The sequence below is a fragment of the Propithecus coquereli genome, unplaced genomic scaffold, assembly GCF_000956105.1.
Source record: "Propithecus coquereli isolate 6110/MARCELLA unplaced genomic scaffold, Pcoq_1.0 Scaffold352, whole genome shotgun sequence".
NCBI lineage: Eukaryota > Metazoa > Chordata > Mammalia > Primates > Indriidae > Propithecus > Propithecus coquereli.
In genome coordinates this window covers 328,385-344,220 of record NW_012149197.1, presented here as the reverse complement: position 1 = coordinate 344,220, position 15,836 = coordinate 328,385, and the positions used below count along the sequence as shown (strand labels likewise).

General features: G+C 32.0%; 1 protein-coding gene across 1 annotated transcript; it reads left to right on the top strand.

Moving 5' to 3' along the window:
• Positions 1 to 5,625: 5,625 nt before the first annotated feature.
• LOC105816000 (cadherin-9) lies at positions 5,626 to 15,836 on the top strand. The gene is made up of 5 exons (XM_012651298.1): positions 5,626 to 6,041; positions 6,508 to 6,629; positions 10,493 to 10,610; positions 10,710 to 10,961; positions 14,924 to 15,836. Exons 1-5 carry the CDS (start codon positions 5,885 to 5,887, stop codon positions 15,409 to 15,411), a joined length of 1,137 nt encoding a protein of 378 aa, XP_012506752.1. The 5' UTR covers positions 5,626 to 5,884; the 3' UTR covers positions 15,412 to 15,836.

Genomic DNA, 15,836 nt, shown 5'->3' with positions numbered 1-15,836 from the left:
TCTTAAACTTCTATTGTATAAATGACACAGTATTATGTCAGGGGTCCCCGACCTATGGGGAGTTGTGTAATTATTTCATTATATATTACAACTTAATAGAAATAAAGTGCACAATAAATGTAATGTGCTTGAATTATCAAACTATCCCCACCCTCCTCAGTCTGTGGAAAAATTGTCTTCCATGAAAATGGTCCCTGGTGCCAAAAAGTTTGGGACCACTGAATTGTAAATGATACATTGCTGATGAAAATTTAGATGGTTTGGAGATATATGTACAATCTAAATATATATGTGTATGCGTGTATATAAATATATATATATATTTTCTCTGTATGAGGATACAATTTCAAAACGTAAAATTTCTGGGTCAAAGACTGCTAGCAAAATTTACAACCTAGCTTCACAGTGTAGAGAAGTGGATGAAAAAACTTTCAGTTTAAAACTCTCCCAGGAATATTTGCTTTGTATAGGGTATTCAAGTCTTAGAGGAATAAAAAAACAATAAATTATAGTTTCACCTGTAATATCTCAAGAATTATAATAAGGAGAAGAAAAATATTGAGAGAACAAATTAATCTCAAATTATATTCTTCAAATTTTACCACCAATTCTGCCAACTTCTAAGGCCATATCTGACAATATAGCATGTAGATTGATTCCTGTTAGCATATAAAAGGTAGGCAAATAAAAAAAGCTTTAGATATCCAATTACACAGTGCGAAGAAAAAACAGCAGTAATTTGACAATGATGCAATATTGTAACGTGGGACTCTTTTGTTTGCTCTCATCAAATCTAGAAGGATGACTGATTCCCCAGAGTAGAAATATGCTGTGATAAGCATCATGGATAAACATTTTTCCAGAGAAAGATTGGGAACTAATTCTCGTCCACCAGTAAATCTGTTCATCAAACATATTTTCTGAAATACATCTGCCACTTGCAACATGAAATTATGGTTACAATTAGCAGCTGTTGTCAGCTCCCTGCTTCACCTCATTAGTAATCATGGATCTCCAAAGTTATAGGGTTGATTTTAGCTTTACAAGTTCTGAAAGAATATGTTGCCTCATTTCACACCTATTTTATGCTTAACGTATTTAAAGTTCAATGATTTTTAGAAGAAATCCCTTCTACTCTGTCAAATTGAAAAGTAATGAAACAAACTTGTTGGCCAGGGATTTACATATGCCTCAATTATATGTACATGGTTACAACATAAACTGGAATAAATGCATTCAAATATGGCAATGTTTCTCTATTATTTTCTTGATTTTATTGCAGAAGGTAAAATAATAGTAACCTTATAATACTATCAATAATCTATACAAAAAGATTTCAACTATGTTTTCAAATGAAATTATAAATAATTTCATTATATGGACAACATTCACTTTTTGAGGGAGAATGAAGGTATTATAGTTCACAGCCATGGAAACATAGTTTCTGAAAAGCAGTAGCTGCAAAGAAAAGAGCAAATGCACGTCCTAACTAGATGGACTTAGTTATTGGAAGAAGCACCCAGAATCCAGTAAAGGAAAAGGAATCCTGTCTTGACATATTTCTGCATGTTACTGATTTGTTCTGGTGTGTTATTTAGTTTAGATTTATTTGTGCTAGGTAAAAATACAGGGATCTTATATGTGCTTGATTTTTAATATTAGAACATAAAAATGAAAAAAATAAAAAAAATCAGAGATCAGCTTCCACAGGCTCAGTTCTCTTGTGTTCTTTTTCACGTTATTTTCTGTCAAGATATCGGATCCTGTCTCTACAGAAGGTATTTACACACACATAAACAAAATCGTGCCAGTGATCTTTTTTAACTTATTGTTCAAAATTCAATGTAAGGAGATCAATAAAACATTGTTATTATAATAGGTCATTTACTAGGATATAGAGACAGTTTTGTTCTGTGTTAAGTGTTTGTCAGGCTCTTTTTGGTCATTTGTTGTAATCCAATATATTTATTATTAACAGGTAAATCAGAATATTCCTATTCTGTGTGGAAAATAGAACTTTGACTGCTAAATAAAATACAATAATCTCTATGCTTTGATAAATTGTGAGACATCATTTGCACTGAGAAAATTTTCTGTATATAGACATGGAAGTTTGCAATGTTAATGTTAAAGTGAGCTATTTCTAAATCATCAAAGTGATTCTCCTTCATGAATTCTTAACATGAAAAACAGTATCTTTCAAGGTTGTACTTAAGAATAGGGCAGTGAGAAACTCAGATCTATTTGATCCTAAATAAGCTACAAGAGGGTCAAAGCCTGACTTTTATAATATGGGAATTGTTAGCTATTCTTCAATCATAGAAATCCCCAGGCTAAAATCTAGGACAAGTAGCAAGAAGCACAAAAGGAAATTTTATTTTCCTTTTTGATCTTCAATGCAAACAGTAGGAAGAAATCCAAGGTCTATTCAGACATAAGCATATAATGGTTAACTATTGACCTTTCCAACAATGGAGAAATATATTTACAGATGAATATAGTGAACTGAGTTCCATTCAACACATAGATGCAGTTGTGTTCTTTCACTTTGCTTTCTTTGTGTTCATTTTAAGCTTTTTTTTTTAAATTCATAAACAGAATCTGGTGTATTTAAGGAAAATAAAACTTAAAAAAAATTTCCAATGACTCACTTTGCTTTTCTCTCAAATACTTTACATAGCAATTTGGACCCAAACGAATGTAAAGTCCACATTAGGAGCTACATTGTAGGGGGCTTGACATCTACAGGCAAGAAACACAATATTTTGTTTAATTTCAGCACCATTAGCAACAGCAAAAAGAAAGAGAAATTTTAATATGACTGGCATCTTTAATTTTACTATATTAATAGTTATTTTATAAATCTGATAATTGACAATGAATTATTGGCTAAAATCCAATATAACATTTGCTTCTAGGACATACAAATATGCCATTATAAATTGTACATGTTTATTTTATATCTAGATTCCTAATTATCCTTTATTGCCTTAGGTTTTCTCACCCAGAAGTACAGCGACTCTTAAACAGTGATCATTTGCCAAATAAGTTTTTTTTCAACCTTTCAAAGACTTTTTATAGCACCATGGAAGAAAATTCCAATAGCAATTATTGAAAAATTAAGGGAATACTATCATTTTCTTGTAGCTCTATTGCCCATTGAGCAACTGTACTGAAGGACAAGGAAGTGACTGAGTTGGTTCCACGTATCAGGAGTGAGGTACAGAAAAGATCCTGAAACCACTTATATATATAACATTTGTTGGCCTTTCCACCTTTGAGATTAAACCCAGTACATTTTTTTCCAGAGGCTCAAATAATCTCTTTGAAGTAATATCTGTGTCTTTGAAATAATTATTTTATGAAGTTTAGCAGAAAAAAAATTAGGCAACCACCTTAATGTACTATATTAAATCATTAAAATTATTTTCAAGATCTGACTTTACTTAATAGATCTCTTCAGTTAATCATAATTCTTATAACAATAGACTAAATCATACACTTTATTAAAACAATTCAAAAAAATCATAAAATTTATATCAATGTATTTTCATCCAAAAATTTAAAAATTTCCAATGCTTAACAATATTTAGAAACCTAAATATCTATTACTTATATTTGTCAAAGCCAATGCCAAATACTGAATATATCATAGATTTATAATGGAAGCTGCAATTTTCCAATTCACTACATCAAAATAAAGTGCATTTGCTAAGTTCCTTTAATAAGACACCTAGAAAAATGTGAACTATGCCAGATGCAAAATAGTCTATTAGTTGTCTTTCGCTGTTGTTCTTTTTTTTGTCCTCATTCTGACTACTTTATTCCATAAAACCTGGTCTATGGGCTTGCAACATAGGATTTAGCTAAGAGTTTTTTAGAAATGCAGAATGCCAGTTCCCATACCAGACCTACTGAATCAAATTCTGTCTTTAACGAAATCACATGTGATTCATCTCAATGTCAATGTTTTAGAAGTGTTCACTTTCCTATATGGGTCCGTTAAAGAATCAGCAATAGAAATCTCAGGAAGATGTAAAAATATTAATTAGTACAGCATAACATAGTCTGATGTAACTAAAGGATTTTCATATGAGCTAACCTTTTCAAAACTTTCTCTTTTGAGCATGTATTAGTTTCTATTGTGGTACAAAAAATACCATAAAAGCAGTAACTTAAAGCAATTCAAATTTGTTATTTTGCAGTTCTGTAAGTCAGCAGTTTGGTATGAGTCTCACTGGGCTAAAGTCAAAGTGTTGATGTGGCAGGGCCATATTCTTTTCTGTGGACTTCAGAGGAGAATGGTTTCTTCGCTCGTGCAGATTGTGAGCATATTTCAATTCCTTGCAATTGTAGAGGCAATGTCCCTGTTTTTTTGCTAGCTGTCAGCTTAAGGATCATTCTTGGTTTCTGGAGGTCGCCTACATTCCTTGGCTTGCGCCTCCTTTCCTTCATCTTTAAAGCCAGCAACTACGAGTCAAGTCTTTCTCACTCTTCAAATCTTTCCTCTTTTTTTTTTTTTCTTTTATATCATCTCTCTAAACCACTTTCTACCTTCCCATTTCACTTTTAAGGGCTCATGCAATTAAATCAAGCATCTCTGGATATCAAGGATAATGCCCTATCTCAATTTTATTATTATTATTATTATTTTATTTTTATAGATTTAGAGGATACAAATGCAATTTTGTTACATGGACATAGTGTGTAGTGATGAAACTTGGACTTTTACTGTGACTATCACCACAGTTGTGTACACGGTACCCATTAAGTAATTTTTCATCTCACATCCCCCATCTGTCCTTCCACCCTCCCATCCTTCTGAGTTTCCAGTGTCTGTTATTTCACTCTATATGACCTTGAGTACACATTATTTAGATCCCATTTATAAGTGAAAACATGTTGTATTTGATGGTGTGTTTCTGAGTTATTTCACTTAAGATAATGGCCTCCAGTTCTCCATCATTATTATGTAAAAGACATGATTTCATTATTTTAATGGTTGAGTAGCATTCCATGGTATATATGTATACCACATTTTCTTTATCCATGATGAACAATTAGGCTGATTCCATATCTTTGCTATTATGAATAGCGCTGTGACAAATACTAGTGCAGCTATCACTTTGATGTAATGCTTTCTTAATCAAACCTGCAAAGTTACTTTTTCCATGTAAGTAACATAATCACAGGTTCTGGGGACTCAGGTACGGACATCTTTGGGAAGGAAAACATTATTTTGCCAAACACAGAATGATACAAAGCTACTTATGGTGACATCTTCCTTATCCAAGCCTGATGAGAAATCACAGAAATATGTGATAATATGGCATTTCATTTTTATTTGGAATATGTTGGAGAAAAAATTGGAGGAAGATCTTGGTTCAGCTGACATGTCTCTTGAATAGAAAGCCATTCAAGTGCAATCAATACATTTTTCAATAATTTACTCTATATTCACTCATACTCATAACTGTGTCTATGAACACAGTTCTGTCGTTTTTTTTAAACATACTTTGAATTTATTATTCATTGCTATTGACTCTGTCAAACTTAACATGACTGTTTAATATGTCTCAAGCACTGCAATAGGCATACGATAGGATAAATGAACCACATATCACTTAAAAACTCACTTAAAACCTGCCACAAGGATTCAGTAGTATAAATAATGACTCTAGAGTACACATAATCATAGAATAATAATAATAGAAGCAGCCAAACATATCAAATTGTTTAAATGTCAATTTTATGAAATATTAATAAAAATTCAAGAAAGTTACCAGGATTTTAAATTTCATATCTTTGTCTTATCATTGTGGAAATTGTCTATAATTTAAAGAAACAGTAGAAGAATTAATAATCTTAAAACAATGTCTAGATTATGAGTCTCTTTTCTGCCAGATACTCGGTTGATCGGCATACTGATATGGACCGCATTTTCAGTATCAACTCAGAAAATGGCTCTATTTTCACTTTGAAGCCCCTCGACCGGGAATCATCCCCTTGGCACAACATCACTGTAACAGCCACAGAAATAAGTAAGTTGCAATTACATCCATCTGAACACACTCTCTTTCACCAAAGAGGTAAAATAATAACATGAAGTAGACTCTTCCTTGAGTGGAATGATTGTTTCATTAGAAAGATCTTAGAGAAATGATTTAGAATGGCAAAACATTTTTAAATTATGTCAAGGATTATCGAATCATTATTAATCTTAAACATGATTTTTTACACCTTATTATATGATAGAAATACAATTTAACTTCATAAAAATAGTCTAAGAAAATTATCTAGTACAAATAATATTTCATTCTCAGTCATATTTTCCTCAATTTCATTGTGTCTTTCATTAGACCATGTAAGAGAGCTGAGATATTCATCAGCAATCCAATTGAGAAAATGAACACTGCAAAAATGATGTGTTGCTGAGCTACAAATAGAGCGAGTGGTTTCACTGCTTCTCTGTAAATGAGACTAAAATCTTACATGTTCTCGTTGCAGATAACCCAAAACAAAGTAGTCATATTTCTGTCTTCATCAGAATTCTAGATATAAATGACCACGCTCCGGAATTTGCCATGTACTATGAAACATTTGTTTGTGAAAATGCAAAACCTGGTCAGGTAAATAAAATTATTATAAGTTTTTTTTTTTTAAATTTCTCTTTACAAAGGCAAATGGCATTGCATCACTTTATTTGTATACTTTCTTGTGAAAACTATTTTCAATACTTCTTGTCACCTATTCATTTCCCCTTAATAAAAAACTCACAGTGATCTTATAAAGATTATTTTAAAATTGATATAATAGCAAAAATTATCTGCTTTAATTTAGGTATCAAATATATAATGAATATCACATAAGTAAAAAGCTCTTGCCTGGATTCATAATTATGCTGATGCTGAGGCACAGTCCCTAAATAGAATGGAAGTACATTATTAAATAAAACATGAATATGAAAATTAAATTGTTCTATGTTAATATAAAGAAAATCATAATAACCTTTTTCTCAATTACATTTTGCCACTTTTAATAATTTAGGAAAATTTGTTTTGATATAAGTAATATTTTCTTTGTGATTTTTAAATTTTCTTGTCATTGAAATTTTAAAAAAAGATTTCTAAAAGAGTTAGCATGTCTCTTTACAAAGTAATTTTTCAGATGTATACACATTAATTTTAAACAAATGCAGAATATGTTCATTTTTGACAAAAATATATTTTCCAACAACAGTAACTACACAAATTTTACTGAAAGTAATTTAATCAGTTATATAAATATTTCTTTAAGGAAAAAGTAGGCAGATGTTAAGAATCATCTATAACTCCATCATGTCTTTTTAATTGTAGAAAATAGAGTTAAATACAGTCTGTCTTCTATTCCAGTAAAGACTTGGGACTGAACGTTTGTGTCCCTCCTACACTGAAGATCTAACCCTGACTGTGGTTGTATTTGGAGATGGGGTCTCCTAAGGAAGTAATTAAGGCTAAGTGAGACCTTAAGGGGGAAAGAGCCTAATCAGATAGGATTAATGTTCTAAAAAGACATACCTAAGAGCTCATGCGCTTTCTGTCTGTTTCTCTCTGTGTGTTTCTCTCTCTCACTCTCTCTCTCTCTCCCCACGAGTTCATGAACTGAGGAAATGCCATGTGAGAACACTCAGAGAGAAGGCCGCAATTTGCAGGCCAGAAAGAGAGCCTTCGCAGATAGCTGACCATGCTGGCACCTTGATCTAGGCCTTCCAGCCTCCAGAACTGTGAGAAAATGCATTTCTGTTGTTTAAGCCACCTGGTCTGTGGGATTTTGTTCTGGCAGCCCAGCTGACTAAAACGGAGATACATATCACATTCCACCTACATACACAAAAATACAACTTAGTATTTATTTTCTTTTTAGCAACATAAAATCATTACATGGCAAGGGCATCATATGTAACTTAATCATATGTACTCCCATAATATGCTGAAATTAAAAAAAAAATTGTTTTTCTTTTTCACTTTACAACAGGTAATAGGCATATTCCGAGTTCAGTATGTGATTATTCTTAATTTGATGCTTAATTTTCATAGCATAGCTACACATTAATTAACTTATTCAACTACTTCCCTATTAATGACCATTTGATTTATCAACAAAATGTTTTTCTAGCAGGCAAAACTACAAGATCATTATAGTATATTATGTTTGTTTACTACCTGGCATTATTTTCCTTTGATATAATCCTTAAAATAGAAATAATTAAATGTTATCTATAAATACTAATAGATACTGCCAAATAATTCTCCAAATGTATCATATTTAAGAGACATTCCCGCCAAATATGTACAATTGCCTATTTACTTGGTTGGCTCTAGATTTTAAATGTTTGCCAATGTGTAAATATCTCATAATAGTTTTAGTGTGAATTGCTTCACACCCATTGAAGTTGACCATTTTTTTCATAAGAGTGTGGCTTTTTTTCCTTTAAATATTCATAGTTGTTATTAGTTTCCTGAGCTGGCATGACAAATTACCACAAACTATATGACTTAAAATGCAGATTTCTTTTCCTCACAGTTCTACAGGCCAGAGGTCTAAAGTCAATATGTCAGCAGGGCTATGTTCTCTCTGAAGGTTCTAGAAGAGGATCCTTCATTGCACCTTCCTACCTTCATGTGGTTGCTGGCAATTCTTGGCATTCCTTGGATTATGGACCACAATTACTCCAGTCTCTGCCTCCATCATAGCATGGCGTTCTTCTTGTATCTGTTTCTGTGTCCAAATTTACCTCTTCTTATGAAGATTCCAGTCATAGAATTAGAACACTCCCTAATCCAAAATGATCTCATTGTAACTTGATTACATTTGCAAAAAGCCTATTTCCAAATACAGTCACATTCACAGGTACTAGGATTTAGGATGTCGATATATCTTTTGAGGAGACACAAGTCAACGTACAATGAATAGCCTATAGATATTACTTAGTCATTTACCTGTTAATATGCTTGTCTTTTATTGATTTATGTGAGTTATTGATATTTTATGTGCTAATATTTGATGACAAAGTGCAGTAGATATTAACTAGTTGTAATTATTTTAAAATATGCTATTATTATCTCGTACAAATTAACAAACTTATAAATAAAATATATTTTAAGCTACTGTTTTGTATACCTTCTTAAACTATGTTTATACAAGGCCCATCTAATCATTTCAAGAACTCAAGAATCATGCAATAAAAGGACCATTTTGTTATGATTTAAAACATTACTAAAAATTAGATTTGTTATTGCTATTGAAGATCAGGAGATTCAGAAAGAATATTAAGTTATATACTTTTCTTGTGTTATGCTCCGATTTTCTAAAGAGAAAATTTATTAAGTTTGTATTAATTGTCATGCACTATCAGAACCACTGTACGTACAGTTACATGTCATTCTGTCAATAAAATGAATGAAAGTATAGTTAATATCAAAATAAAGTGGACAAAATATTTACTAGTAAGTAGGCAGGTTAGTATGATTATAGAAGGCTCATAATAACTAAAACAATGGATAAATTAAGCTACTATGAAATTCCAGTAATCACTTAGCATAGAATGTTGGACTATAATACCTGGAAGTGGTGCGACTATTTATTTTTGAAGAAGAGAAAGCTAAAAGTGAGAGTAATTAAATGACTGATTTCAAATCACACAGATGGCAGACACTCCCATGTCTAGTAGTTTAGTGCTTTTTCCACTATAAAATGCTCAATGAAATTTTTTCTGCCCAACTTGCTATTTGCTGCTCCATCTTCCACTATGCTACACTTCTGACCTACACTGAGCTCAGCCAACGGGGCTCTAATTTTGAAACTTCAACACTGATTTTACGAAACCTTAGAAGAATTTATTTGTGTATCCATCTTTGCAAATACCATTAATTGAAAGAAAAGCAACCAATTTGAATAAAACATGTAAAATAACTATAGTAATGGTGCCCATAAAATATTTTTCTTTCTGATAGTGCATGATAAAGTATAATTTTCCAAAACTATATTAATAGTATCCTTAATGTATAAGAATGCTTGGGCTAAGCATCATTGTTTTTAAAAATTCATCTTTTATGATCTTCTCTTCCAAGAAATTATTTTCTCATGGAGACAGATTGGTAACCAATTAATAACAAAACTGACTAGTGCCTTAGAACAAAGGCAAAGGAGTATAGTTGTTAGAGTGATCAAATTTTTCTTTGAGGTGGACAGGAATCAGACAATGAGGCATTGAGATGCCCTGTAAACTAATATTTGATTTTTTCATTCTTAATTAAATAAGTTACTTAAGACAAAACCATAAAAATATTGGCATAATTTTCTAAAATGGTATTTTTCATTTCTTTAATTTTACTGATACATTTAAAGCACAGACATACAGCTTTAAAATGTTTTGTAAAAACGAGTTGTTTTAATTAATTAAAAAAAAGAGAGTTGCTTTTGGTTCTAATTAATTCATTAATTTTGGTTTCAGCTGATTCAGACTGTCAGCGTCATGGATAAGGATGACCCTCCCCGGGGTCACAAATTCTTCTTTGAACCAGTGCCAGAATTTCCTCTCAATCCAAACTTTACCATTGTAGACAATAAAGGTATAGAACATTTAGAACATTCTAAAACTAAAAGTTGTAAGAACTTAAGATGCAAAATTAAAAAGAAATGTGACTTTTTTAAAAACTTTTTCCCCCCAGATAATACAGCAGGAATCATGACTCGAAAAGACGGATACAGTCGCAACAAAATGAGCACCTATCTACTGCCGATTTTAATCTTTGACAATGATTATCCGATTCAAAGCAGCACTGGCACGCTCACCATCCGTGTGTGTGCCTGCGATAATCAAGGCAACATGCAGTCCTGCACGGCAGAGGCCCTCATCCTCTCGGCTGGCCTGAGCACAGGAGCTCTCATCGCGATCCTGCTCTGTGTCCTCATACTGCTTAGTAAGCGCTGCCCCTCTGAACGCTCTTCTATCAACATTCTCTCCCTCATTGCCCAGGGATCGTGCACTCAACGCCACCCTTCTCTATAGTTAAAGATTGAAAATTATCACTTTTTGTTAAAAATGGTTCTTTCAATTAGGAAAAAAAACTTTGAATTTTTTTGTGTGGGGATAGCTCTAGTTTTCCAGAGACAAAAAACAAAAATACAACATGTGCAATATACATATTTCTAAATATATTTTATACCATGAGCTATTATATCTTTGACTAACCATGGTCACTGTTCTAAGGACATTTGATTTAATAACGTATTTAATCTTTATATCAATTCTATATGATAAACACTTTTCTTCTACAATAAGGCTAAATAACTTGCCCAAAGTCATTCATTTAGAAAGTGTTTTAGTTAGCATTTCAACTCACATCATTCTACTTTAGAATTCTCCTTTTAAAATCCAAAAACTACTTTACTTTTACAAATAATAGTACCGACATATACTACATTATATATATCAGATACGTAATTTAAAAATGCATGAAAGTTGTGACAATAACTAAAACATTTTTTCCCATATAATTTATTATATATAGATGTAATATACCAAGTTATAAAGTTAAATTCACTTTTTAAAAATATCACTATGGCACTGTGATCATATCATACCTAGCCCTCCAACATTTGCTAACTAAAGTCATGTTTCCAAAAGCAAATGTTTTATTTGAGCATGTACTAACAGGACAACAATTTAATTCAATTAAACAGTTGTTCCACTGTAAAACATTTCAAAAAAATTGGTTCCGTGATACATTCATCCAAAATGCTTATGCTTAGGGCAGGAGAGCTAGCCAAATTTATGTTCTGATGCTCATATGTGCTGGCTTCTTTTCACTGCAAATCCTTTCAGCTATCTGGATGAAATCCCTTTGGCCAGATATCCTTGCAGGACTTCGGTGGGGGATTGATGAAAGTGAGGGAAAAACATTTGTCTCACTTAAGATGATCCAACTATTTAGGAAAACATTTTCTCAGAGAGGTTTCGAACATACACACTACCACCATCACCTTCAGCAGTCCCCACCTCCACCTGCCACTAGAGAGTTCAACTCCTCTAAAATATTTTTGTATTCCTATGGAGATTAAAATTTTGCTTACCCTTTTAGCTAAGTGCTACAGATTTCATATGCTTTACTTGCTCAGACAGTTCTCCTTTCCTAATTTAGAACAACATGAAAATATGTACATTGCAATTTAGTTTTAAAAAGTTCTATATTGATGTAACACACACACACTCACACACACACACATACATACACAGATATTAATGCATGCCTAAGGAAACAAAAGCATCCTCCCAAATAAGTTTAGATATTGTCAAACTCAATTCAATAACAATTTTCTCTACACATAAATCCTAATAAGTTTTGCCTTTTATTCTGAAAATATCTTTCTTTCTGTGTAATATAGAAGGCACACATTTCTCTTTTTTCTTCTTCCCAATTTATTGGCTGAATGTGGAGTGATTTTCTGTTATTAATATTTTAGTTAAAATTTGTTCTAACTTGGAAGGTTTGATTATCAAAGTCACTAAAGCATTCTTGCTATTATTTCAAGTCTTTATAGTAATGGCTTGACATAGTTATAGCATTTCTATAGTTAAGAGAATTTGCTATGCACAAGATAATATAGCATGAACAGGAATATTTAATATTTTACATGCACCTTAATACATTTCAAAGAAATGCAATTTTTAGTTTATATCTATGGCAGATTAAAACCCATGTCAAGTGCTTTTTAAGCATTTTGGTTCCCAGGGATACCTTTGGCAGTGTGATGAGGCTAGTGACTTATTCAGAATAACAATTTAAATTTATGAGTAAAATATATAAGCCAGAAAGGAAATATATTTATACAAATTGAACCAGAAACAAAAAGCAAAATGTGTTTGCTTATTAAGTCATGCATTTCATGTTCTAGTACAAATATAAAGATGGTTTGCAATATCTATCAAACTGTAATGCAATATAAAATAAAAATTTCCATTGGTTTAATCATCACACATATTGTCAATATCACCATAGTTTATACTGATATTCATAATTGAAAGAAATGCTAAATACAAGTTACAGATTAGCGAAAATAAGGTTGCACTTTTTTCCATTTCTTATCATAGACTTTCTGAATTCTATTCACAAATCTCAGATTAATAATCTCAATCTAGGACATGATCAAGTAATTTTGACCTCGCAGAAGAGAAAAAACTCAGAACAGGTTCCAAGGTCCATTTGTGGAAGTTAGTAAATGTGTATAGCTAAGGACCCCTTAAAATAATGTGAGGGTTGTCAGTTTATTTATAAAAAGTAGAGAATTTATAAATTAATTCATTTAATATTAAATTTATAAAGAACCCTTTTTTATAGTTCATGCCTAAAATTTTGTAGATGTTGGACTTAATCTTTTGCTCTTCCTTTAATAGAAGAATGTACAGATATGTGTCACTTTTACTGAATAGTGTTTTAAATATGTCTTCAAGATGATCCTAAATATAGCTCATCACCCAAAGCCCATTTTGTGGAGGCTAAATGAAGAGGCCTTTAATCATCTTTGTAAATATATTTCTATCAGTTAGGAAAAGCTGAGGAAAGTGTGCTGGCCAATATGAAAACATCATTGGACATGCCTTTAGTATAGTTATAGGGGCCTTACGGGCCATGTTGAAGTGTAGTCTCAATGTAAATGAGTTTACTTTGTGAAATCTTGATATAAAAATTGAGAAAAATGAATAATAAATTTTTGAGCTAACATTTTCTTATTTTCTATGAAACATAAATAATATTGACAAACATGTAAATGCCCTAAAGTAAAAAAACCTTGTTTTGATTTCTCCCTGGTAATGTTCAAGTGTGTCTTGAAGAAATTTTCTTGATTTAATGTTTACATTTCTTACATATAAAATTAGAGACTTGGCCCATTTTCAACAGAAGATTTATATTTTGGAACTCACATGTTTTTCTGGTTTTGTTTTAAATGTATTTCATTAATTGCAACATTTGTTTATTAGGAAATGGTTTACTGACAAACATATGTATAATAATTTGAATTCCAGTACACTAACAAGATATAAGAAAGTATACTATATATGGGAAAGTTCACAGTTAACTTCCTAGCATAGACATGTCAACAATAAAAACAATAAAACAAACAGAGAGAATACAATTGGCATCTCAGTCCAAAGCTTAAATACATCTGTGAAATTAAGGAAGTCCTCATTAACAAGATAATATCTGAGCTGTCATGTAAGATGAGTATAAGTTAAATATGAATTTGAGCTTGAATCTTATATTGTAGCTTTCAGAGTTGTATTTCAGATTTTTAAGCAAGCTTTCAAATTCAGGCCAGCAAAGGAATTTAGTTAAACATATGAGAAGGGATAAAAACAGTAGGTCATATGTATTTATTTATGTGTGTGTGGGCACAGAATCTGTATGTAATGCATACATAAGTATGTATGCACTGTGTATGAGGAATGTGCAAATTCCCGTAAGTCATTAAGAAAATACTCAATTGGTGCTCAGTTTCTCTTAGGATATTAATGATTAGAGCTTCAGCATTTTTATATTTGAAACAAATGAACAACATTTGGAAAGAATGAGGTGTCAGGTAATTGCAGTTGGCTAAATGTGATAATAATAATTGAACAAAGCTTTTTCAATGCCAGAGGCCTATAAGAGAGTATGTCTTGAAAGTAAATTAATGACACTGTTATATCTGCTCCTTTTCCAATGCAGTGTATCCAATCATTGGCCCGAGGCACTCTGTTTTTGTATAGAATAGTTACTCTTTTTATTCAATCAATCTTAATACCTCCTGCCCCACGAGAACTTCACACACAGAAGTGTACTCTATTTCATCCTGAATCCTGGAATCTCACTATTTTCTCATTTTTTTTTTTTTTTTTTATTAGTTTTAGTCGTGCTGTTTGCTGCCTTGAAGCGGCAAAGAAAAAAGGAACCTCTGATAATTTCAAAAGACGATGTTCGGGACAACATCGTGACCTACAATGATGAAGGCGGTGGGGAAGAAGATACCCAAGCTTTCGACATTGGTACTCTGAGGAATCCAGAAGCAAGAGAAGACAGTAAACTTAGACGGGACGTAATGCCTGAAACTATTTTTCAGATAAGGAGGACTGTGCCTCTGTGGGAAAATATCGATGTACAAGATTTTATCCATCGAAGACTAAAAGAAAACGATGCAGACCCAAGCGCGCCTCCTTACGATTCACTGGCAACATATGCCTATGAAGGGAATGATTCCATAGCAGATTCGCTCAGTTCCTTGGAATCTCTCACAGCTGATTGTAACCAAGATTATGATTACCTCAGTGACTGGGGGCCTCGTTTTAAAAAACTTGCTGATATGTATGGGGGTGATGATAGTGACAGAGATTAAGAGTATTGTATGACTTGATCTATATTAGTGGAAGTGCTGTCTATGTTACTAGATTGAGTGGCCTGCATTCTCTTCCTTGGAGGAAATTTTTCAAAAATCGAAATTACAAACAATACATAGGTGTTGTCTTAGTAAGGGTTTGCTTAATCAGTAAGTTTTCGTGAATGAATACGAATGACATAGATTTTTTTATAAAAGTAATAATAACCAGTTCACCCTCCTTGCCTAACAATCTCTGAAGGAAAGTATATCAAATCAATAATCAATACAAATATTGAAAAGGCCTTTTGTGCCTTTTATTAGGTATAAGAACTTTATAAATGATTTCTTAACTGACTTTCAGTCACCTTTACTATTAAATAAAAGTTGTGCAACTGCTTTGTAAATTAATATGAAAAAGATATATCCTTAATGAAATAGGAATG